Consider the following 27,052-nt stretch of genomic DNA (forward strand, 5'->3'; position numbering starts at 1 on the left):
AATCATTAACTTAGAATTTGTTGGCAGCAACACATTGCAAAAAAGTTGTCACGGGGGCATTGTTACCACTGTGTTCCATGGCCTTTCCTTTTAACAACACTCAGTAAACGTTTGGGAACTGAGGAGACCAATTTTTTAAACTTTTCAGGTGGAATTCTTTCCCATTCTTGCTTGATGTACAGCTTAAGTTGTTCAACAGTCTGGGGTCTCCGTTGTGGTATTTTAGGCTTCATAATGCACCACACATTTTCAATAGGAGACAGTTCAGGACTAGAGGCACGCCAGTCTAGTACCCGCACTCTTTTACTATGAAGCCACGCCACGTGCAGAATGTGGCTTGGCATTGTCTTGCTGAAATAAGCAGGGGCGTCCATGAAAAAGATGTTGCTTGGATGACAACATATGTTGCTCCAAAACCTGTATTTACCTTTCAGCATTCATGGTGCCTTCAGAGATGTGTAAGTTACCCATGCCTTGGCACTAATACACCCCCATACCATCACAGATGCTGGCTTTTGAATTTTGTGCTTGTAACAGTCCGGATGGTTCGTTTCCTCTTTGGTCCAGAGGACCCGACGTCCACGGTTTCCAAAAACAATTTGAAATGTGGACTCGTCAGACCACAGAACACTTTTCCACTTTGCATCGGTCCATCTTAGATGAGCTCGGGCCCAGCGAAGCCGGCAGCGTTTCTGGGTGTTGTTGATAAATGGCTTTGGCTTTGCGTAGTAGAGTTTTAACTTGCACTTACAGATGTAGCGACAAACTGTAGTTACTGACAGTGGTTTTCTAAAGTGTTCCTGAGCCCATGTGGTGATATCCTTTACACACTGATGTCGCTTTTTGATGTAGTACCGCCTGAGGGATCGAAGGTCACGGGCAATTCCGCTTACGTGCGGTGATTTTTTCCAGATTCTCTGAATCTTTTGATGATATTACGGACCGTAGATGGTGAAATCCCTAAATTTCTTCCAAAAGCTGGTTGAGAAATGTTGTTCTTAAACTGTTGAACAATTTGCTTACGCATTCGTTCACAAAGTGGTGACCCTCGCCCCGTCCTTGTTTGGGAATGACAGAGCATTTCATGGAAGCTGCTTTTATACCCAATCATGGCACCACCTGTTCCCAATTCATCTGTTCACCTGTGGGATGTTCCAAATAAGTGTTTGATGAGCATCCCTCAACTTTCTCAGTCTTTTAGGCCACTTGTGCCAGCTTTTTTGAAACATGTTGCAGGCATTAAATTCCAAATGAGCTAATATTTGCAAAAAATAACAAAGTTTACCAGTTCGAAAGTTAAATATCTTGTCTTTGCAGTCTATTCAATTGAATATAGGTTGAAAAGGATTTGCAAATCATTGTATTTTGTTTTTATTTATGATTTACACAATGTGCCAACTTCACTGGTTTTGGGTTTTGTACAAACTCAGGGAATATTTCACTGGACACAGGAGAGCTTCGAGGGCAAAAACCAAAGGGTTTAAATGATAGTAGAAAGTTGTTTTACTTTTAAGTTATTGTGTATTGCAGACTTTGTTTTGATCAAACAATTATATGTAATAACAAAGAATAAGGAACTACCCAGCGTTGGTGCTAGGAATTTTCAAAATGGGGTCCCAGGGACCCCATCAAGTCATAAAAATGGGGTCCAACAGTAAATTTTTGGCGTCCCACTTTTTTGTAACAGTTTTGAAAACAAATGATAAATGTATGCATTATCCTGTTGTATCTCACATTCTATATTGTGTTTTGGAAAAAGGTTGTCATAAACGTTACTTAATTTATTCAGTAATAAACATTCATCAACTTCAGATCTATCCGTCAATTCTGTTTTTGTTTGTTTGTTTTCTGCCCTTTTTGTCAAAGAAAACTATGTCTTTTTATGGCAAACACAAAATATGCAAAATCTTCCACAAATAATATTTTTCAAAGTGGATATTTGATGTGAAGTAATCGGAGCCTTGGATAGGTCAATAATTCATAAAAACATTGATTTTGATTCAATATTATGTTTTGAGCATTGACAGTTTTAAAGAAAAAAAAACAGCTTTGTTTCATTAGCCAACATTGCAACTTTTTCTAAATTACATTTCACCTGTAAGCTTTTTTATTCCGCTTTTGTTGTGTTTTTGTTTATTTTGATAGTATTTTTAGAATGTGCCGTAGGCCTTTAAAACATTAGCTGCGGGCCGCAAATGGCCCCAGGGCCACACTTTTGACACCCCTGCTATAGATAATAAAAAATTCAATCTGATTAGTCTATCGATAAAAAGCAGAGCCTGGCGACGCAGTCAGCATCTCTGCTTCAGTAAAGTATGATGACGTCACTGTCAGCGATGCGAGCGACACTTGCTAACTTGTCAGCCACTTCTCCAAGAAACTCCTTTTGAACACTCCTCGCACATCAACACTCCTCGCACATCAACACTCCTCGCACTTTATCACTTCAAAAGGCACATATTTGCCCCGCTTGTTGACCTGCAAAGTATGTTTTTGAGGTGGAGGATTCTGGTCGGGTGCTGGTTAGCTTGGAGCTAACAGCTAGCCTGTCTCCATCCTCGAACGATGTCGATCCAGCGGGAGAGAAAAATGAAGCTTCCATGGACTCATAAAGACTAAAACAAGTCATTTACTGGAGACATGGCACAGGATGAAGTTAAAAAGGTTGACTTTACACTCACCTTAGTGTTTACCGTGAAGTCTTACTTTTGACAGCCCTTTGCGGTAAAGTTGTCCGAGTGCAAACGGAGGCAGTGTTTGTCATTGATAAAACTTTCGGCGAATCAAAATTTAAGAAATTATACCTGTAAGTTCATTACTTTGAAGACGACCAATAAAAACGGGGACGTAAATTTGACTCAGTTATCTTCAAGTCACGACACTGACATTGTCTTTGTGACAGCGCACTTGCTCCCGCTGTCAGCGCGCAGGTGCGTCCTCGCTCTCCTGGCCTTAGAGAGAGGGAGAGAGAGACGTGCCGGTCCTCAAGTGACGGCGTGATAAGAGCGCACTGTCACAATAAACAAAACAAAACACCGGCGGAAAACGATAATCGATAAAAAAAACAAGCAAACTGGAGTTTTGACCCGGAGAAGGCAGGGTCGATAAAGTTTTTTTTAAAACTCTGCGTCCCAGGGACGCGCGGACTTACAGAAATGTGCGTCCTTTCTGATTTCAATGCGTAAAAAGACATAAAAAGTGTGTTAACGCCAACACTGCTACACTGCTACCTTAAATATTGTGTTGATATTGATCAACTGTAAAGAGCAGAGACCATAAGAAAATGTACAGTTAATATACACTATATTGCCAAAAGTATTTGGCCACCATTCCAAATGATGAGAATCAGGTGTCCTAATCACTTGGCCCAGTGTATAAAATCAAGCACTTAGGCATGGAGACTGTTTCTACAAACATTTGAGAAAGAATGAGCGTGGAACTGTCATAGGATGCCACCTGTGCAACAAATCCAGTCGTGAAATTTCCTTGCTCCTGAATATTCAAAAGTCAACTTTATTATAAGAAACGTGAAGTTTGGGAACAACAGCAAGTCAGCCACCAAGTGGTAGGCCACGTAAACTGACAGAGAGGGGTCAGCGGATGCTGAAGCGCATCGTGCAGAAAGTATTTGCACTGTCAGTTGCTACTGAGCTCCAAACTTCATGTGACCTTCCAATTAGCCCACGTACAGTACACAGAGAGCTTCATGGAATGGGTTTCCATGGCTGAGCAGCTGATCTAAGCCATACATCACCAAGTCCAATGCAAAGCGTGGGATGCAGTGGTGTAAAGCATGTCGCCACTGGACTCTAGAGCAGTGGAGACTGATGGACCAGTCTGGGTTTGGAGGTTGCCAGGAGAATGGTACATTTCAGACTGCATTGTGCAGAGTGTGAAATTTGGTGGAGGAGGAATTATGGTGTGGGGTTGGTTTTTCAGGAGTTGGGCTTGGCCCCTTAGCTCCAGTGAAAGGAACTTTGAATGCTCCACGATACCAAAAAATGTTGGACAATTCCATGGGATGGCACTTCAAGTTCATATGTGAGTAAAGGCAGATGGCCAAATACTTTTGGCAATATAGTGTATGTGATCGGTATCGGACAATCTCTCTCATGGATGATCGGAATCGGGGACATAAAACCATGATTGGATGCACAAAAAGACTATATCTTTGAGTTCATTAACTATAATATTCTTAAATCAATTTAGGACTGATTAATTAAGCATCCTTGTCTGCTTACCTCTCTCCTTTGAGACGGTCTTCGTCTTTGAGAAGGACCACCAGCTGCTTGCTCTTCTCCCTCACATTGATGCCCTGGTCCTTCCCGTCGCGGTCAATGTACTGGAAGTCCTTCAGCGTCTGGATGGCAAAGATGTTCTCCTTGCATTGCAACGCCACACGCTCTGAACCCGTCTTGATCAGGTAGTCGAGTAGGGTGAGCGCTTTGTAGACATGGCGCCAGTTCTTGCCGTGGTCATTGAGCCGTCTCCAGATCATACTCATGATCTCGCTGAAGGCCACCACGTTGTAGGTTAAGTCGGCAATTTCGGACATCAGCGAGGAGGAGGGCCCCCAAGGGTCGTTGGAGGTGGCCTCTCGGACCTTCTTCTCTGCGTCAGAGTAGTTGTTCACCATGTTCTTCATCTGCCGACGGATGGTGGAGCTTGGCATTGTGGCGGTTGAGGTGGGACACACGGGATGACAAACAAGGGAAGCTCACGGAGGGGACCAACTTTGAATATTCCAGCTACAGGTGAGGAGTCTGTGTCCTTTCTCACAGCGCGTGGGACCAACAATCCTCGTCTAGAAAAGTGTGTGCCGGATAAAGGGTTTATGAGGCTTCTCCAGGCCAGTGCAGTGTTCCTGAGTCCTCCAGAACGTCTGTTAAAACCATCTCCACACGCCAAGTGCCAGCAGTACTTTGGACCATGCCATTACCTAGGATGTACAAAATAAAGGTCAATGAACAAGTTGACTGACATCACGTTACATTTTTGATTAGCTGAGCTGTAAAGATCAGCATTTATACATTCTGTCAATAAATCATTTCAAAACCAGTGAAAAAGTCCTGACTGTAGGGATGGGCAATAAAACATTATCAATATATATCGCGATAGACACGTAAATGATGTCAATAAAACATGTGTTTGACATATTTTTTTTTCTTTTTCGTCGGAAGAAAGTGGATATTGCAAAGCAAGGTTGGTTGCATGAACAAAAGGTACTCGCTCTCTGGTAACCGAGCAACACAGAAAGTGATCATTGATCAGTGGGAGTGATGCGCTAACAGCCAATCAAGTAACAGTATCAACTATCAAGTTTGGTTGTCTGGCGGTTGATTCTTTGCATGGAGTGAGAAGAGAAAGTCAAAATTAAGAAATAGTGGATAAAAGACGAAAAGTCACCTGGACAGTATGGCACCTTTTTTGGATTTTTATTAAGGGGACCATAGTCAGACCAATGTGGTCTTTAAATGATGCAAGGCAAGACCGCTAATACCACACCACCTTAGCAACGCTCCCCCTGTAGAGCACAGCTGTAACTTCCTGGCACTAAACCTGCAAAAAAATAGTCTGCAGGTTTCTCCATGTTTACATTTTGCACTATTTTGTTACACTTTATGAAGCATTTCTTACATATTCCTTATTTTTGCACCTTCATTTTAAGAGCTTATTGTTAAGTGTTCAATGTGATTTTACCATTTTGTTTACATTGTTTGTTTTTCCATGCTTATGTTGACATTGCCTTTACTTTCTGCCTTGATAGCTTGAGGGGATTAAAATCAGAGGAAGGTTACATTAGAAATACAATTATTTACGTTGAAATTATTTTTCCCCTGGTCCTTACCTTTCTTAGGTCATACAAAAAATAAATAAATATCAATATCGACAGATATAAAACTAGGGCTGGGCGATATGGCCTTTTTTTAATATCTCGATATTTGTAGGCCATATCACGATACACGATCTATATCGCAATATTTTGCCTTAGCCTTGAATGAACACTTGATGCATATAACCACAGCAGTATTATGATTCTATGTGTCTACATTAAAACATTCTTCTTCATACTGCATTAATATATGCTCATTTTAAACTTTCATGCAGAGAGGGAAATCACAACTAAGTCAATTTAGCAAAAGTGTATTTATTAAACAGTTATTAAGCAGTGGCACAAACATTCATGTCATTTCAAAACAGAAAGTGCAAGATTTTCAGAGACATTTTAAAACAAACTATTAGTGCACAAAAGTGCACGGTGTCACTAAGATGACTTATCAAAACAACAGTAAATTAAAGTGCACTTTTTGTACAGAACGCCACTACAATAGTTTAAAACAAATAAAGTGCACTTTCGTGCATGATGTCACAATATATTTCAATAACTGTCAAATAAAAATGAGCTGCATAATAGGAAATCAAATCGCTATGTCGTAGGTTACTGCGGACGTGATCTCCTTATGTTGTGGACAATTTTTTTTATACGGTGTTGATGTGGAAATGGTTGCTTGGGCATTTTGTTGGTGTGGCACCGAATGGAGATGTTGACATGCAGATCAAGCACTCTTCATTCTCTAGCGGGTGAGTTTTCAAATGATGCTACATATTAGCAGTAATGCTACGCAACGCAAAGCACCGCTTTAGCCGCATACTTAACAAATTATGGTTGTCTGTTCGATATATTCCCACTTGAAACCAAACCACCGCCAGACGATGGACCCCCTGCTGTTTTTCTTGGGAATTAATTATTCCTTCTTACCAGATTTGCACTTTCTTTCTCTCGTATTACCACTCGCACCACAGCTAACTTCACCCATGCTGCTACCTCTCTGCTCCGCGAGGGCGTATACGTATGTCGTGACAGTATGTGACGTATGTAAGAATGTGCGCTTGCTGTCTGTGAGAAGGAGAGACAAGAAAGAGTGAAAAAAGCCTGTAGTGTAATGCCAGCAGCTAAAAGCAACTGCGTGAGAACAAATACGCGAATATCACGATATAGTAATTTTCTATATCGCACAGAGACAAACCCACGATATATCGAGTATATCGATATATCGCCCAGCCCTATATAAAACACTTATATCGTGATATAGTTTTAAGCCATGTCACCCAGCCCTTGCTTATTTCAGAGGCTAAACAGATTTTATTCATCCAAAAGACTGCATTTTGAAGCCAGAGCAGACCATTACTATATACTATATTAAAATAATATAACAAAACTCCATTCAAATAGCAACAAAAAAAGCAGCAGCGATAACGAGTTATTACAGAGAATTATTTCAATAACGGTGAATTTAAGTCAAGCCAGTAAAAACAGATATTCCAAATGTTGTTGTAAAAGTGGTTTAAAGCGAGTTTGGGGTATTAATCACACAATATAAGGCATTGTGTTGACAGTGACAGATGTGTGATGGTGCAATTCTCCAGGCTTTCTCAATGGCCCAAAGCTCAGTAGGTTTGTTTTTGTGGTTGGGAGCAGAAAGCGTCCAAAATGCGGGGCAGCAATAGCTGAGTCCATAAAGCCTTGGGCTATGGAACCCGAAACAAACGCAATGCTATTTACAATAATTGTGATGACTCAGTCCTCTCCTTGCGTATGTGTGTTGTACAAAACACAGGATTACCTGAGGCTCAGTTGACAGGATAGATCACGGTATAGACTTCAACTGAGCACTTTTGTTCTAGCTAACATTCAATAGGCGGATGAGGACATGTCCTATCCGGTAATATCATCCGTTCACTGAACGTGTACCGGCATGCTGATGGCGCCAAAGGTGTAGGGAGAGTGCGGCGCATTCGGAGTTTTACATTTTCAGACTTGGATGGAAAAAAACAGCTTTTGAACGTTGGGATTCATGGGGGCTTCCGGCTTAGCCGTGCCACAGAGGGACAGCTGGAGAGGAAACGAGGATGAGTGAGAATGCTCAGGGAATACGAAAACAACGTACATTCACTTAATGCCAGTAAAGTGTGACTCCTGTGGAGCAACCCACCCCAAACGTTCCCTCATCCCCATGAATACGGCTGAGACCTAATCACACATCTGCTGCAATAATCACCTATTCACTGGCTGCAGACAGGAGGAAGAGAGAAGAGTCTGTCTTGTCCATCGCAACCCCCCCCCCCCCCCTCCCCCCTTTACACCCCGGAACAACCCCCACCACAAAACACAGCCGGACCCGTTTTCTTAAGGTCTTCCTTGTGCCGAGCTCACTCAGCCACAAGCCTGAGCGGAGGAATGTGTGTTAATGTGTGAATAATATATCAACTCTCGACGACTAGGTCAGAAAATCAGACTCCTGCCATTACAATAATAGGAAACATCCAGAAACAGCAGGTTGCAGTTCCAGATGAACTCACATGTCCATCAACACAGGGGTTCTGTGGTTGGCCGTGCACCCCGTAGCATGATGCTGCCGCTAAGCGACATCATATGCAAATACTGTGTTAAGTTAAAAGTTAAAGTACCCATGATCGTTACACACACACTACATGTGGCAAAATTATTCTCTGCATTTGACCCATCCCCCTTCATCACCCCCTGGGAGGTGAGGAGAGCACTGAGCATCAGCGGTGGTCGCGCCCGGGAATAATTTTTGGTGATTTAACCCCCAATTCCAACCCTTGATGCTGAGTGTCAAGCAGGGAGGTAATGGGTCCCATTTTCATAATCTTTGGTATGACTCGGCCGGGGTTTGGACTCACAACCTAGCTTTCACTGTTATGCTGACCAACCCGCCACATTGTAGTCACCTGGAGGCGTGTCTTCCAGCAACTTCCTGCATCTTAACGCTAAGAAAACAGAAATGTTGATTATCGGTCCTGCTGGACACAGGCACTTGTTTCAAAATACCACATTGAAATTCAAATATAAATCGTACAAAACGACTCGGTGAAAAATCTCGATATTATTTTCGACCCAACTCTCTGTGGTTTGAGTCACAAATTAAGAGTGTTACTAAAACAGCCTTTTTTCATCTCCGTAATATTGCTAAAAGTTGTCTTATTTCTGTCCACCACTACCTTGATTACTGTAAAATATTATTTTTGGTTCTCCCAATTGACTGTGTTGACACTTTTAAGAAACATTTGAAAACTTATCTTTTTAGTAAAGTTTGTAGTTAATGCAACTTTTAACTATCATTTGTAATACTTTTTTAATCCTTTATATGATGTTGCCCCTGTTGTTTTAATTGAATTGTTGTTTTACTACACCTATGTTTTGTACAGCTCTTTGTGATTTTATCTGTAAAAAGCACTTTATAAATAAAATGTACTTACTTACCCAATGACCAGCATTAATAGACTACATTTGGTAAACAAAATGCGGCTGCTAATCTTTTGACAAGAACAAGAAAGTTGGATGGTATTACGCCTTTACTGCTCACCTGCACTGGCTCATGATACACTTAAGTGTTAGTGTTTTATTACTTTCCTACACAATATTAAACAGTTTAGCATCATCTGGGTTGGAATTGGGGGTAAAATCACCAAAAATGATTGCCGGGCGCGGCCACCGCTGCTGCTCACTGCTCCCCTCATCTCCCAGGGGGTAATCAAGGGTGATGGGTCAAATGCAGAGAATAATTTTGCCACACCTAGTGTGTGTGTGACAATCATGGGTACTTTAACTTCAACTTAAAGGCCTACTGAAATGATTTTTTTTAATTTAAACGGGGATAGCAGATCCATTCTATGTGTCATACTTGATCATTTCGCGATAGTGCCATATTTTTGCTGAAAGGATTTAGTAGAGAACATCGACGATAAAGTTTGCAACTTTTGGTCGCTGATAAAAAAAGCCTTGCCTGCACCGGAAGTAGCGTGACGTCAAAAGTTGAAAGGCTCCTCACATTTCCCCATGGTTTTCAATGCAGCGAGACCGATTCGGACCGAGAAAGCGACGATTACCCCATTAATTTGAGCCAGGATGAAAGATTCGTGGATGAGGAACATGAGAGTGAAGGACTAGAGTGCAGTGCAGGATGCATCTTTTTTCGCTCTGACCGTAACTTAGGTACAAGCTGGCTCATTGGATTCCACACTCTCTCCTTTTTCTATTGTGGATCACGGATTTGTATTTTAAACCACTTCGGATACTATATCCAGGGTTTCCCACACATTCATTTCAACGTTTGACGTCACGCGCATACGTCATCATACATAGACGTTTTCAACCGGAAGTTTAGCGGGAAATTTAAAATTGCACTTTATAAGTTAACCCGGCCGTATTGGCTTGTGTTGCAATGTTAAGATTTTGTTAAGATCATCTTTGATATATAAACTATCAGACTGCGTGGTCGGTAGTAGTGGGTTTCAGTAGGCCTTTTACTTATCTTGCTGATTGTATTGTACCCGTACAGAAATATACGTTTCAAAAACGCTGGCTTATTAGTGATTCCCAGAGCCCCAAAAAAGTCTGCAGGCTCCAGAAAGTTTTCTACTCGGCCTCAAGTACTCTGCAATGTCCTACCGTTAGAGATGTTACCTCGTTAGAAGCATTTAAGTCCCGCCTTAAAACTCATCTATAGACTCAAGGCTTTAAATAGACAGTTGACGTGCCGCTTCTCTTTTTTGCCCACCTCTCCAGCATGAGAAGGTTAACAGGTGGCCACGTATAATCCCTAGAGAGGTACCAGTTTGGAGGACACACTAGCTGTTCTAAGTCGTGACTCGGGGCGAACCACTTCTTTATGACCTGGATGTAGACCTTCTACAAATCCTCTGCTTGCCTCCAAAGGACTGGACTCTCACATTATCATGAATCATTTGCGATAATTGTACCCACTTGGCACCCAGAAGGGGTGTCCCTACCTCTGTGGCCCCTTCTCAAAGTTTCTTCTTTTTCCCCATTTTGAGCTTTTGAGTTTTTCCTCACTCGAATGTGGGTTCAGATCAGGGGATGTGGTTGTGGTTTGTGCAGCCCTTTAAGGCACTTGTGATTCCCTAAGCTTCAATGCCTTTTCTTAGGGGCACTCACCTTTTGTTTATTTTTGGTGTAAGCATTAGACACCTTTTTACCTGCACACTGCCTCCCGCTGTTTCCGACATTTACAAAGCAATTAACTACCGGCTACCACCTACTGATATATTACACGGTTACTCTGCCGAACTCTAGACAGCACAGACACTCAACAACAACACATAATTTGCAGACTATAATTACTGGTTTGCAAAAAATATGTCTAACCCAAATAGGTGAAATTAGATAATCTCCCACAGTACACCAGACTGTATCTCACGGCACACTAGTGTAAAACACTGCTTTAGGGACTAACAATTAAATTAAATATACTTAGTGAGCACTTAAGTGTGGTTCGGTTAGCGTTCATTATTTTTATTGGTGGCCAAATACCTCACTCTGAAAGGAGAAATGCACTATTATTGGAATTCCGCCTATCATTCACAATTCCTATGTAAGACAAGACACTTTTTTTTTTTTTTTTTAATGCATTCTAATTTGTAATATCCGGCTTGTATTACATGGCTGACTTTGCATTTTATTTGGGATTTCTTACATATTCTTTATTCTTGCACCTCAAAGAGGTTATTGTTTAGTGTTCATTAAGATTTTTGAATTTTGTTGACATTGTTTGAGTGTTTTCCATGCTTGTGTTGACATTTCCTTTCTGCCTTGATAGCTGAGGGCATTATAATCAGAAGGTTACACAAAAAAATAACATGTTCACATTTAATATTTGTTCTTCTGCTCCTTATTTTCCATAGGTCATAAAAAATATCAATAATTATTGATATTTACAAAGTAAAAAGCTTACATCCTGATAAAGTTTTTAGCTGCATCGCTCAGGCCTATGACGACTTCACTGAAATGTAATTGGCAACACAACCTACTGTATTTACGCTTCTGCGCTAACATTTAAAAGATCTTTTTAAACTGATTTTCACTCAGATTTTTATTGGGTTTCACTTGCATTTGGTGACATTTTGTACCGTGTTATGGTGCGCTGGTGCAGTTGACCTTCACACTTGCCTCACTGGGCATGATTCCGCTTGCAGACAGATGGTTCTTGGTCTGCCTGTTTAGTCAGGTCCCGGGTTTCAGAGGACTGCGGACACTTGACCAAACGAACCGTACTAACAGAACAAAAAGCCAAAAATGATAAGTATGAACGCACCCAAATAAATCTAGAAACCGTGCCAAAAGACTTTTTTTACAAGTCAAGTGAAAATAGCTAATGTAAGCTAAAAGCAAGATTCTGCCGTCTGTCAGTAGTTTAAATGTGTGAATGGGTGAATGTGGAAAATAGTGTCAAAGCGCTTTGAGTTCCTTAAAAAAAAAAGGTAGAAAAGTGCTATACAAGTATGCCCCATTTACCATTTACCATAAAAAGGCAGAGTTTCCGTTTTGTTCCTGGTTTTATTATCATTCAAAATCATACCGAATAGTATAATGAAAGAATCGTGTTGAATAGGGATGCAACGATTAGCGAAATTTGTATAGGCGTGACGTCATCACTGGTGTTTTTCACATGTAAACAACATGTAAAGTGTGATAACATTTCCTCTTATTCTTGTTAAAAACATGAAAACCTTGCTTATTTTTCAAAGCAGACCTTATTTTTACAGCAGTACATGTGTGATACGCCGGCATTTAATGCGGAGGCATGACATCAGTCTGAGCCTCGGTAAGAGTGTTAGCTTGTCTTGTGCCTTGCTGGCTAGCTAACAAGTGTGAGACAAAGTTGTGCGAAAAATAACTTCAACCATCATTTTAGCCAAAGTCAGCCAGCTAAAATGTGTCTACATCAATTCAAGTATATTTTAAAGCTGCGTCAATTTGCAAGGCCGTAAAAAAAGACACAGTAACAAACGTGAACTGCGCTCGTAGAGACAGACAGGCACCAATGTGGAGGTATCATAGGATTAATCATTCAATCTATTAAATAGACAACATTTTAAGAATTAATCAAAGATAGAATTCAACACATTGAGTCTATTAGAGTGTTAAAACTGCCAAGGGTTAATCAAGTCAACATACACTATATTGCCAAAAGTATTTGGCCACCCATCCAAATGATGAGAATCAGGTGCCCTAATCACTTGGCCCGGCCACAGGTGTATAAAATCAAGCACTTAGGCATGGAGACTGTTTCTACAAACATTTGTGAAAGAATGGGCAGCTCTCAGTGATTTCCAGCGTGGAACTGTCATAGGATGCCACCTGTGCAACTAATCCTGCCGTGAAATGTCCTCGCTCCTAAATATTCAACTGTCGGCTTTATTATAAGAAAATGGAAGAGTTTGGGAACAACAGCAACTCAGCCACCAAGTGGTAGGCCACATAAACTGACAGAGAGGGGTCAGCGGATAGTGCAAAGAGGTCGCCGGCTTTCTGCGCAGTCAGTTGCTACAGAGCTCCAAACTTCATGTGACCTTCCAATTAGCCCACGTACAGTACGCAGAGAGCTTCATTGAATGGGTTTCCATGGCCGAGCAGCTGTATCTAAGCCATACATCACCAAGTCCAATGCAAAGCGTCGGATGCAGTGGTGTAAAACACGTCGCCACTGGACTCTAGAGCAGTGGAGACGCCTTCTCTGGAGTGATGAATCACGCTTTTCCATCTGGCAATTTGATGGACCAGTCTGGGTTGGAGGTTGCCAGGAGAACGGTACCCTGTGGGAACAGTTTGGAGCGGGCCCCTTCCTCTTCCAACATGACCGTGCATCAGTGCACAAAGCAAGGTCCATAAAGACATGGATGACAGAGTCTGTTGTGGATGAACTTGACTGGCCTGCAGAGTCCTTACTTGAACCCGATAGAACACCTTTGGGAGAATTAGAACGGAGACTGAGAGCCAGGCCTTCTCGACCAACACCAGTGTGTGACCTCACTAATGCGCTTTTGGAAGAATGGTGGAAAATTCCTATAAACACACTCCGCAACCTTGTGGACAGCCTTCTCAGAAGAGTTGAAGCTGTAATAGCTGCAAAAGGTGGACCGACATCATATTGAACCTACGGGTTAGGAATGGGATGGCACTTCAAGTGCATATGTAAGTCAAGGCAGGTGGCCAAATACTTTTGGCAATATAGTGTATCAGTGTGCAGTTTTTTTAAACATAACACAATGTTTTTCTTTTTGAGGAAGTTAGATTTTGTGTTTTATTGTTTGTCTTCATTGCTGCTGTTTTAACGGTTTTTAATACATAAAGAAGGTTAATTGGGTTTTTTTTAGCACTTGGCCTTTCCTTTCTTTTAAATGGAAATATTTAAATATTAATTTTAATGTTTAACAGCTGAATGAGCAGGTATAAAAACATATTTATGAATGAATTAAGCCATCTTCGTTGTTCGAAAGCATATGCCTAAAATAACTTAAGCTGCATTTAAAAGTTGATGGAACAATTAGAGCCTTTAAATATGTGTATGGTTCATTATCGGATTAGTCGACTAATTGTTAAGATAGTGGTTGACTAATCGACTATCAAAATTTTTAGTTGTAGCCCGAGTGTTGAAACGAGAATCGCTTCTGAATCGAATAGTCACCCAAAGAATCAGAATCCAACCGTGAAGTGCATAACCAGAGAACCACCTGTATTGCGTAGATTGGGTTTAAAACAAGTGTCATCTCTCCTAAGCATTAAGCTGCACAGGAGCCATGAAAGAGGTAAGTGTAGCTCATATCAGACCATCACACAACCGTCCAAGCACTTCTACGCTTTGCTATGCTGGGAATGTTTATTTCTGCCCGTCTGGAGCGACTTGCCAAAACAAACTCAAGTTCTTACAAGATGGAATGTGACCCGATGTAGGAAATGCACACTGCAAATGTAGCAAAAACCTTTGGGGGTGAAATTGAACTTCTCAGGTGTCGTTCTTCAAGCATAAAAGGAAATCATTCTGTGCAGGTTTTATTTCGGGGGCAGCTTTTTGCAACGTTGATTCCAAAAAGATGAGCCTCACAGGAGAGAAGAAATTGAATATACACCTGAAGAAACTTGGCCTATCAGTCAAAGCAGTGATGCTCCATACATGTCACTTGTCAAAGGTTAGTTAGTTAGTTTCAGTTTATTTCAAACAGGTTGTGTTATTTTAAACATGTGAAACTGGTTACCTTCTTTTTACACATGTGCAACAGCGAAGACGGTTCAAAAAGTGAGACACATCTGTAATCTTCTGTCATTGCAATTAAAGCAGTTACCGTCAATTCCGGACTATAAGACCCTACTTTTTGCCTCTGCTTTGGACCCTGCGGCTTATAAAACGGTGCGGCTAATTTATAGATTTTTCTTCGCTGGCAGCCATAAGGCAAATAGATATAACAAAAAAACAAGCAAATACACTGTAAAACGTGCTATTGTTTGTGCTATGGCACCATCTTTTGGACAAGTTTGCTCTCTGTAGGTGCTGCAGTGCTCTTCTGTTTAGAGTTTTTAACTGGAAGTACAAGTGCCGTTCCGTCCTCTTAAGTCGTCCGTAACAGTTCCACTCGAAAAGATTCTTCATTCATCACTCCAAGTTTAATTACAGTTAATATAAATAAATAAATGATAAATGGATTATACTTGTATAGCGCTTTTCTACCTTCAAGGTACTCAAAGCGCTTTGACAGTATTTCCACATTCACCCATTCACACACACATTCACACACTGATGGCGGGAGCTGCCATGCAAGGCGCTAACCGGCAGCCATCAGGAGCAAGGGTGAAGTGTCTTGCCCAAGGACACAACGGACGTGACTAGGATGGTAGAAGGTGGGGATTGAACCCCAGTAACCAGCAACCCTCCGATTGCTGGCACGGCCACTCTACCAACTTTGCCACGTTTATCTTAGAAAGAGATAAATATTTGAGAAAATACCGCTGTACCCGTATCTTTTGATGTGCCTTTGTTACGGCCGTAGCTGAAGAAGGGTCCGGCACGCAACAGGTAGGGCTGGGCGATATATCGAATATACTCGATTAGGGTTGTATGATATACCGGTATTAGTATAGTACAGCAATACTAATTAATAATTTTTGGTACAATACCATCTCTGAAAAGTACCGGTCCCGCGTCGAAGTCATGTCGTGTCATTGCGGGTTTGCAAGCAGAGGGGCATGTTCGGCAGCGCATAATCACAGAGTACTTTCAAGCAGACAGTGTGTAGACAGAAAAGGGAGAATGGACGCATTTTGGCTTAAAAACAAAGGATAAAGGTGAAGTTATAACACTGAAACACCCTCTGGAAGAGGTGCTTTAAGACATGGCTAGCTAGCTAGCTAGCAGCTAAAGTCCATCTGCCGTCGGGAGTGTTTTAGCTACTTCTAAATCACTAATCCTGGTCTCCATGGCGACAAATAAAGTAAGTTTCACTACACACTATAGCTCACCGGGGTCAAAATGTAAACAAACGCCATTGGTGGATCGATACCTAACATCCACTGTAATGATATCAAGTACAAGCACGTATCAAGTCGATACTACTATGTTTATGTCGATATTTTTTGGCATCACAACATCTTCTTTCGTTTTTTCAAAATTTATATTATGTTTATAAACTCAAAAAATATGTCCCTGGACACATGAGGACTTTGAATATGACCAATGTGTGATCCTGTAACTACTTGGTATCGGATTGATACCCAAATTTGTGGTATCATCCAAAACTAATGTCAAGTATCAAACAACAGAAGAATAAGTGATTATTACATTTTAACAGAAGTGTAGATAGTACATGTTGAAACAGGAAGTAAGCTCATATTAACAGTAAATGAACAAGTATATTAATAATTAATTTTCTCCCCACTTGTCCTTAATAATGTTGACAAAATAATAGAATGATAAATGACACAATATGTTACTGCATATGTCAGTAGACTAATTAGGAGCCTTTGTTTGTTTACTTACTACTAAAAGACAAGTTGTCTAGTATGTTCACTATTTTACTTAAGGACTTAACTGCAATAAGAAACATATGTTTGATGTACCCTAAGATTTTTTGTTAAAATAAAGCCAATTATGCAATTTTTTTGTGGTCCCCTTTATTTAGAAAAGTAATGAAAAGTACCGAAAAAAATTTAGTACTGGTATTGTTGCAACACTAAACTCGATATATTGCAGGTTTGTCTCTGTGCGATGTAGAAAATGACTATTTTGTGAGTATTCGAGTATACGTTCTCACGCAGTTGCTTTTAGCTGCAGGCATTACACTACAGGCTTTTCTCAGTCTTTCTTGTCTCTCTTTCTCACAGAGACATAAATGTATTAATGCAGTATGAACAAGAATGTTTTAAAGTAGACACAGAATCATCATACTGGTGTGATTATATGCATCAAGTGTTAATTCAAGGCTAAAGCAAAATATTGAGATATATATTGTGTATCGTGACATGGCCTATAAATATCGAGATATTAATAAAAGGCCATACCGCCCAGCCCTAGCGGGGAAGGGAACTTATTTTTGGTTCACCAGCTAGCAGCTAACTATGTATCTTCATATTAGGAAAGTACAAATAAACAGTATTAATGATAACTATAGTAAAACTCTCAAATGTTCATATTATCCTTTTAAAATTAAAATTAGCTTGCTAGTTTAAATGCTAACATGAAAACAAAAGACAGAGTGTTTCCCCATTAAGAAACGACATACAGTCATGGCCAAAAATATTGGCACACCTGCATTTCTGTCAGATAATGCACCACTTCTCCCAGAAAATTGTTGAAATTACAAATGCTTTGATATTCACGTTTATTTATTTTGTTTGCATTGGAACAACACAAAAAAAAACCAAAAAGCCAAATCTGGTATTATTTTACATTGAACTCCAAAAACGCACCCTCAACTTAATATTTGGTAGCACACCCTTTGGAAAAAATAACTGTAATCAATCGCTTCCTGTAACCATCAATGAGTTTCTTACACCTTGCTACCGGAATTTTGGATCACTCTTCTTTTGCAAACTGCTGCAGGTCTCTCAGATTTGAAGGGTGCCTTCTCCCAACTGCTGTTTTTAGATCTCTCCAGCACTTTGTCTTAAGCCATTTTTGTGTGCTTTTTGAAGTATGCTTTGGGTCATTGTCCAGCTGGAAGACCCATGAGTCATGATCTCTGACGGAGACCCAGCTTTCTGACACCGGGCCCTACATTATGCCCCACAATTATTTGGTAGTCCTCAGATGTCATCTTGCCATGCATCACACAGTCAAGGCATACTACCAGAAGCAGCAAAGCAACCCCAAAACATCAGTGAACCACCGCCACGTTTGACTGCAGGGATGGTGTTCTTTTCTTTGAAGGCCTCATTTTGTTTTCTGTAAACAGTGTGATGGTGTGCTTTACCAAAAAGCTCCACAGGACGTTCTCTCAGAAGGATTTTGGCTTCCTCAGTTAAGTTTTTGCAAACGCCAGTCTTGCTTTTTTATGTGTTTGTGTCAGCAGCGGAGTCCTCCTGGGTCTCCTACCATAGCGTCACTTTTCATTGAGATGATAGTGCCAGATGACACTGTTGTACCCTGTGTCTGCAGGTCAGCTGGAATTTGTTTGGAAGTGGATCCAGGTTCTTTATCCACAATTCTAACAATCCTTCGTTGCAGTCTTTCATTAATTTTTCTCTTCTGTCCACGTCCAGGGATCAGTGTTTCCCATAAACTGCCAAGATACCTGTGGTGGTGGGGGCGTGGCTATGGGTGTGGCTATAGGCGTGGTCACCATGACATCATCGAGTAATTTGCATAACTTACTACAATGATATGATTTTCTCTAAAAAGGCTCAAAAAATGTATACTTACTAATTAATAATAACAGTTTGGTTTTAAACGTCCATCCATCTATCCATTTTACAATATAATTCAATCAATCAATCAATGTTTATTTATATAGCCCTAAATCACAAGTGTCTCAAAGGGCTGTACAAGCCACAACGACATCCTCGGTACAGAGCCCACATACGGGCAAGGAAAACTCACCCCAGTGGGACGTCAATGTGAATGACTATGAGAAACCTTGGAGAGGACCGCATATGTGGGTAACCCCCCCCCCCCAATTACAACACTTTATGTACATATTTATATACAGATTTGAACAATAAGTTATTCACTGAAATATATTTATTAATTGTGGTTCTTACAAAAAATATATCTTATAAAAATATCAAAGCTAAAATGTCTCTTAAAGCTCTGCCCCTTTAATTAGTGCATACTAAATAATTTAACTTTAGCCTACTACTACAACCATATTATTTACCAGCAACATAAAGGGAAACAGAGGCAGAGGTGTCCTGCCACAGTCAGTAACAAATAAACAGAAAACAGTAGTGGTGGTAGATAGACACAAAGCTTCATCAAACATCTGATCCACTGAACAAAGTGCTCCAAAAATCTTGATCCTACACTTCTCTTTTGTAAAGTAAATCTGAACAGCCGATATGGGCATCTACATCAACTATATGATTTGCCTGAGAAGCTGGACAGGACAACAACAACAACAACAACAAAAATTTAAATTGAAATAATAAAAAAAAAAATTGTGGCGGCCTTAAATCTTTCGTGGCGGGCCGACACAAATAAATGAATGTGTGGGAAACACTGGGGATGTTAGCTACAGTGCCATGGGCTTTATACTTCTTGATGGCATTGCACACAGTAGACACAGGAACATTTAGATCTCTGGAGATGGACTTGTAGCCTTGAGATTGTCAGTGCTTTTCCACAATCTTGGTTCTCAAATCTTCTGAGAGTTCTTTGCTCTTCTTTCTTTTCTCCGTGCTCAGGGTGGTACACACAAAACAAAGGTTGAGTCAACTTTTCTCCATTTTAACTGGCTGCAAGTGTGATTTCTATATAGCCAGCACCTGTTACTTGCTACAGATTAAAGGTGCATCACATGCTTAGAATAAAACTATTTCTTACAATATTGAAAAGGTGCCAATAATAAATAAATAAACATGTGAATACCAAAGCATTTGTAATTTCAACAGTTTTCTGGGAGAAGTGGAGCATTATCTGACAGAAATGCAGGGGTGCCAATATGTTTGGCCATGACTGTACTTCAATCTAAACTTGTATAAACACATTACTGTCTGAGCAACTAAGATATTTATTTGTGTACATTAAAAATACAAGTTGTGCTCTCTTAAAAACACAGTGATCCTTCTATACGCAGAGGAATACTAGACCCTGTGTAGTAGTACTTTTAACTTTAACTTTTAACATACCTTGATAATATTGACAACCATGACACTTTTGGTTTGCGTTTTTTCCCATTATATTTTAAATTGTAATACTAACCGCTAGGGCTGTGAATCTTTGGGTGTCCCACGATTCGATTCAATGTCGATTCTTGGGGTCACGATTCGATTCAAAATCGATTCTCTATTCATTCAATACATAGGATTTCAGCAGGATCTACCCCAGTCTGCTGACATGCAGGCTTGTAAAAAGCTTTTATAATTGTAAAGGACAATGTTTTATCAACTGATTGCAATAATGTAAATTTGTTTTAACTATTAAATGAACCAAAAATATGACTTATTTTAATCTTTGTGAAAATATTGGCCACAGTGTGTTGTCAAGCTTATGAGATGCGATGCAAGTGTAAGCTACTGTGACACTATTGTTCTTTTTTTTTTCTTTTTATAAATGTCTAATGATAATGTCAATGAGGGATTTTTAATCACTGCTATGTTGAAATTGTAACTAATATTGATACTGTTGTTGATAATATTCATTTTTATTTCACTACTTTTGGTTTGTTCTGTGTCGTGTTTGTGTCTCCTCTCAATTGCTCTGTTTATTGCAGTTCTGAGTGTTGCTGGGTCGGATTTGGTTTTGGAATTGGATTGCATTGTTATGGTATTGCTGTGTATTGTTTTGTTGGATTGATTAGTTAAAAAAAAAAATAAAAAATTAAATAAATGCATTTAAAAAAAATCGATTTTTTAAAAATGAGAATCGATTTTGAATCGCACAACGTGAGAATCGCGATTCAAATTCGAATCGATTTTTTCCCACACCCCTACTAACCGCCAAGTTTTACCACAGTTGTCACTATTAGCGTTTATCGTTAAAATTCCTACTGTGTAATAATGATGATATTGCAAGTATTCCTTTTAACCGCAATAAACTTTGGTGTCTCATTTTTTTGTTTTGACCAATGCAGTTGGAAAATTAATAATTTGTAATTACCCTCAATAAGTTAAGAAACAATAAAAATACAATAGCTCTGAATCTCCATTAGCAAAAGTTGTACTTCAATTAATATCGGACATCTTGGAGTGCAGTTTTTCCCCAGTTGGAACAACTGGGTCGGGTGGTTTGTTTTGTTGTTTTTTGCCATCACTTTCCAACAAATTAGGCACACTTGCTCATTCGTCCGTGTTGATGAGCTCATTCATTTGAAGAGGACACATTCCCACACCCGACATTTGGCTTTGCAATCATATTTTTTCTCCTCATTTCTATCTTACTAGCGAGTCGTGACTAGCAAGGCCCTCTATTTGTCCATGTGTGTAAGCTAACAGGCCCGCTGCTGCCCACGTAATCGAAATCAATAAAACATCTGCTCGATAAAATGTGCTTTTTTTAGTCTTTGTCGGAAGCGAGGTTGGTTGCATGAACAAAGGCACTCGCTCTCTGGTAACTGAGCAAGGCAGGAAGTGATCACTGATCAGTGGGAGTGACATGCTAACAGCCAATCAGGTGACAGTATCAACTGGCGGTTGATTATTTGCATGGAGTGAGAAGAGACAGTAAAAAGGACAACATTTGAAATTGTGCACTCTTTTGGATGTTTTCAAAGGGACCTTGGTCAGACCAATGTGGTCTGTAAATGATGACCAAGACCGCTAATACCACACCACCTTAGAAATGCTTACCCTTTAGAGCTCAGCTGTAACTTCCTGCCACTAAACCTGCAGAAGACAGTTCTTCTCAGGTTTCTCTGTTTACATTTTCACACTATTTTCTTACACTTTATTAAGCATTTCTTGCATATTTCTTATTTTTGGACCTTCTTTTCAGGGATTATTTTAAAGGCCCTCGAGGGCGCCACCTTTCCAATGTATTTTACACAATATACCCCGCCATCTTACGGCTTCTCGTATGTAACGACGTAATTACAAAAGTACGTAACACGTGCATGCCCATTAGCTTTCGGTGTTGTTAAATTGGACATGACCAACTTGTTTGTTGATTGTCTTGGACTGTTTTTGTACGTGTTGACGAGACATCTACAACATTTACATGAACTAAATTAGTCTGTGTGTGAAGTCCAAATGTCATTGCACTCTCTTTAATGTGACTATTGGTCACACACCGTGTGACTCCCGTACACTGGGGGGTGCTTATTTTCTTTTAGCATGGATAAATGTACTGCCTATGACGTCACACTAGGATTCTGAGGCTCCTTACAAGTTAACAGTCTCGCTTTGTCGTACATTTCCATCGGTCATAAAAAATATCAATAATTATTGATATCGACCAGTATAAAAAACGTATATTGCGATACAGTTTTCAGCCATTTCGCTCAATCCTATTACAAATATTAGGTCTCTAATGGCTATGCTGATGGCAAATAGCAGAGAGCATCAAGAAATGATCTTGGATTGCGCTACGAACATGATGCTACTACCAAGAATGTATCGGAAGAGATGCAGGTCTGAAGCAAAGAAAAACTAGCAGGAGAGGTTTTTCGAGAATTTTCAGAGGGAGAATTATAGAAACAAAACTTTCGAATGCCTCGTAGTTCATTCATAAGGCCCTGTGGATTGATGGAAGGAGTTTTAGATCCGAAGGAAAAGACTGTTCGACTGATACTGTTCCAGATGAAGTTTGCTATTGTTCTGGACTATCTTGCCAGTTGTGTGGAATACAGTTATTTTTAATTAGAGTGAAATGCATACATGTCTTGTTTAGAGGTCTATTTTTTATTATTTGCCTTGAAATTTATCGGCTTCATTCTCTTTCATCTCATTTGTATTTTATTCAGGAGTCCGAATTAAGCCAACATTTTCTAATTTCTTTAGCAACCTTTTTAAATAAATCTGTTTCTTTTTTTCTCCCATGGATTACTTGAAACGAAGGGTCCCAAATGGCAGCACACACCCCCTGGAGATCTGGTTTTCAATCGCATAATCCAGGTGTGTTAGTCCAACTTTTCAAAAACCGAAAACGATCGGATTACGGTGTTTCCATGGGTTGCGGGAGGCTTCTTTAGAGCCGGACTATTGGAGAAATCGGGCTAATTTAGTGCATGGGCACGTACTGACTGTGAATGACCGCCGTAAACACCAATCCTTTTAGTCGGGCCGGTAAAAAAAAAATTATGACATACACGTTGTAATTGTGAGGAATATATACAATCGTCAAACAAATGTGTTCTGGTAAACTACTAATAGTAACATAAGCTAGCCGGTGGTGTACTTATCTTTTTTGCACCTTTGAAGGGGAACTGCACTTTTTGGAATGTTGCCTATCGTTTAGAATCATTACGAGAGACAAGAACACACGTGTCTTTATAAAAAAAAATTAAAAAAGTACTTTAAAAATGATTAAAAAAAACGCTTGGAAGATGCGGCTAATGTGTCACCATTGTAGCCTTCAAAACTCATCAGTTTTTTATACACACTGCAAGTATATATATAATGTACAAACTTCATAACAATATTTAATATGTACAATATCTACTGTATTTTGGCCATTTCATCCATTGCCATGACTAATTTTTTCAGCGTTGATTGATTTCTGTTTCCATAGCAACGCACTGTGTGTGTTCCTACTTCCGGAAACAAACGCGAGTGTGTTTCTTAATAGTAGACTTGGTAACAGACAACAAAGACGACTATTTTTGAACAATTGAGGATTCACAACCTTATCTTTTTGAAGCTGAATATACTGTGGATGAACTACTGCTTCTAGAAGCGAACACAAAGGAAGGGTGAGACTTTGGAACAGATGGAAGCCGAGAGAGTGAGGTGAAAGGGAATCGAAGCTGCAAAATGTGGAATTTGAAGCCAAGCTATTTCAACATGAATGAAGTGCTTACCCAAATAAACCGTAAAAAACGTCCCCGGCCAGCTGGACCAAACGCATAACTGTCCATCGAGTGAGTCACACTTTCTATTGATCATGCGCGTTAGCACAACTACACAGTACATAAGCTGTCTGGCTAGTTGTGTACAAACTAAACATGAAATAATACTTGACAGATACTGTAATGATTGTTCATGTTTTTCACTCAGTACAGATTGTTGTCCTATCACATTGTGTTGTGCATTACAAACTCAAACACATTTCGTGCTGACGTAGAAGCTAGCTTATCTCTTTCCGTAGTTAGCTTTTATGCGTAATACCGAAGCATGCTGATGTATGCTACAAAGAGAGTTCCTCAGTATTCACTCTTACAATAACAATGTTGCTACAGCTTGGTTATTATACAGGTAACAGAAAATAAATGAAGTATTGTTGACATGCATTTTTACTGTGATTTACAGGTAGACTTGATTGCTCCCATTAGCTGCATTGCTAGCCACCAAGAACGAGCCAATTTTTATACGTTAGAATGCACACAAAAAAACGTTTGTCTTCATGTCTCTCATAATGATTGTGAACGATAGATACCTTTTTTTTTTAAAGTGCAGTTCTCCTTAAGTCAGAGCTGGGCAAATATTTTGACCCGGGGGCCACATTGAGAGAGAAAAAATGTGTCTGGGGGGCCAAGGTGTATGTGTGTAGAAATGATATACACACATTTAGCTGTAAAAATCTGATGGAAATCTGTGTGTTTGGGTCCCTTTTTTTCCAGGAACACTAATACCAAAAGTCACAATGTCCGATTATGACATGTCTGTTAGGCAGACCCCCTAAAAAAACGGAATGGAATTTTATTTTATTATTTTTTTAAATTGGACACTCAAAATGTACATGAAAATAAAGAAAGTGGGATTTACAATATTAACTATGAATAATAAAAGACTGAATATTAACAACATATGAACGTCGCTCCTCTTTCACTTCTCAGACCAGCTCCTCGATAGTTGTGTATCTTTTACAATCAGGCAAAACACAACAAAAATGTAAAAAAACATCAAATTATGAATGCAAAGTGTAATAAACACCCACAATATGATATATTATCACGTAAATATGTGCTTCCGCATCGGATTCTGACACATGCGTTTGGGGCTGGCTGCTCTGAAAACAAGCCCCGACCACTCTGCTTTGTTCCTGGTCTGAGTTGCTGTGACGTAGATTACAGTAATAGCTCCTATAATACCCAAAAGTGCAGATATCAACCATTGAAATACTTTCTATAGTTCAAGACTTAGGGTCATTTAAAAACAGCACTGCACATCATAATGGCGGATACAGTTTTGATGTCAAAGGTAAAAAAAAAATGATGTAGAATGTCCGGCAGGCCAGATTGAAAATCTTAACAGACCGTATTTTGCCCAGATCTGCCTTAAGTGTTTACTGTGATTTAAAAATTGTGTTTACATCGTTTGAGTGAATGTTTTCCATGCTTGTGTTGACATTTGTAGATTACAATCAGAAATGTAAAAAATGTTTGCTTTCAGTATATTTTTCCCATGCTCATTTTCCATAGGTCCTAAAAAATATCAACTTTTATATCGTGATCCAGTTTTTAAGCCGCATCACTCAGCCCTACATCGCGATATCGATTTTAAGCCATATCACCTATTCCGAGATGCAATTATTACATTCCGACATATAATACTTTGTGGATTATATGTTGGAGCAGACCTGGGTGGCCCATTAAGATTTTCAATCTGGCACGCCGGACGTTGTACATCATTTTTTTCCAACCTTTAACATCCAAACTGTAGCTGCCATTATGATGTGCAGCGCTGTTTTTAAAATACTCTAAGTCTTCAACTATAGAAAGTATTTCAATGGTTAAAATCTGCACTTTTGGGTGTTATAGGAGTTATTATGGTAATCCACCTCACAGCAGCTCAGATGAGGTACAAAGAGTGGGCGGGGCTTGTTTTCAGCGCAGCCAGCCCCAAACGCATGTGTCAGAAACAGATGCAGAAGCAGATTTTTACAACAAATGTCTGCATAAAAGTGATAATATATCATGTTGTAGGTGTTTATTACCCTTTGTTACATTTTTGTTTTGTTTTGCTTGATTGTAAAAGATGTCTATGGAGGAGCTGGTCTGAGAAGTAAAAGACGTTGTTAATATTCAATCTTTTTATCGTTCATAGTTAATATTTTAAATCCCACTTTCTTTATTTTCATGTACATTTTGGGTGTCCCATTCAGTAAAAAACTGTAAAATTTTGTTTTTTGAGGTGGTCTGTCATAACGTTTTTGAATTTCATCGGACATTGTGTCTTTTGGTATTAGTGTTCCTGAAAAAAGGGACCCAAACCGACATACTGTACAGCTAAATGTGTATATATTTTTAAATGAACCTAAGTCTTGAACTATTCAATTATTTCAATGGTTGAAATCTGCACTTTTGGGTGTTGTAGGAGTTATTACGGTAATCTACATCACAGCAGCTCAGATGAGGAACAAAGAGTGGGCACGGTTTGTTTTCAGAGCAGCCAACCCAAACGCATGTGTCAGGAACAGATGCAGAAGCAGATTTTTACAACACATTTCTGCATAAAAGTGATAATATATCCTAATGTAGGTGTTTATTAACCTTTGTTACATTTGTGTTGTGTTTTGCTTGATTGTAAAAGATGTCTATGGAGGAGCTGGTCTGAGAAGTAAAAGACGTTCATATGTTGTTAATATTCAGTCTTTTATTGTTCATAGTTAATATTGTAAATCCCACTTTCTTTATTTCCATGCACATTTTGGGTGTCCCATTCAGTAAAATTTTTTTTACAATTTTGTTTTTTTGAGGTGGTCTGTCATAACGTTTTTAGAATTCCATCAGACATTGTGAGTTTTGGTATTAGTGTTCCTAAAAAAGAGGGACCCAAACCCACATACTCCATCCATCCATTTTCTACCGCTTATTCCCTTCGGGGTCGCGGGGGGCGCTGGAGCCTATCTCAGCTACAATCGGGCGGAAGGCGGGGTACACCCTGGACAAGTCGCCACCTCATCGCAGGGCCAACATACTGCACAGC

General features: G+C 39.7%; 1 protein-coding gene across 3 annotated transcripts in view; it reads right to left on the reverse strand.

The window, feature by feature from the left end:
* The window catches only part of LOC133652098 (epsin-2-like), a 62,472-nt gene that overhangs the window by 31,827 nt on the left and 3,593 nt on the right, over positions 1-27,052 (reverse strand). For all 3 annotated transcript variants that reach the window (XM_062050479.1, XM_062050478.1, XM_062050477.1), the window contains exon 2: positions 4,242-4,939. In XM_062050479.1, coding sequence (XP_061906463.1) covers positions 4,242-4,672 — 431 coding nt within the window. In that variant the 5' untranslated portion in view covers positions 4,673-4,939. The remainder of the gene's footprint in view (positions 1-4,241; positions 4,940-27,052) is intronic.

This window comes from Entelurus aequoreus, linkage group LG06 (genome assembly GCF_033978785.1).
Source record: "Entelurus aequoreus isolate RoL-2023_Sb linkage group LG06, RoL_Eaeq_v1.1, whole genome shotgun sequence".
NCBI lineage: Eukaryota > Metazoa > Chordata > Actinopteri > Syngnathiformes > Syngnathidae > Entelurus > Entelurus aequoreus.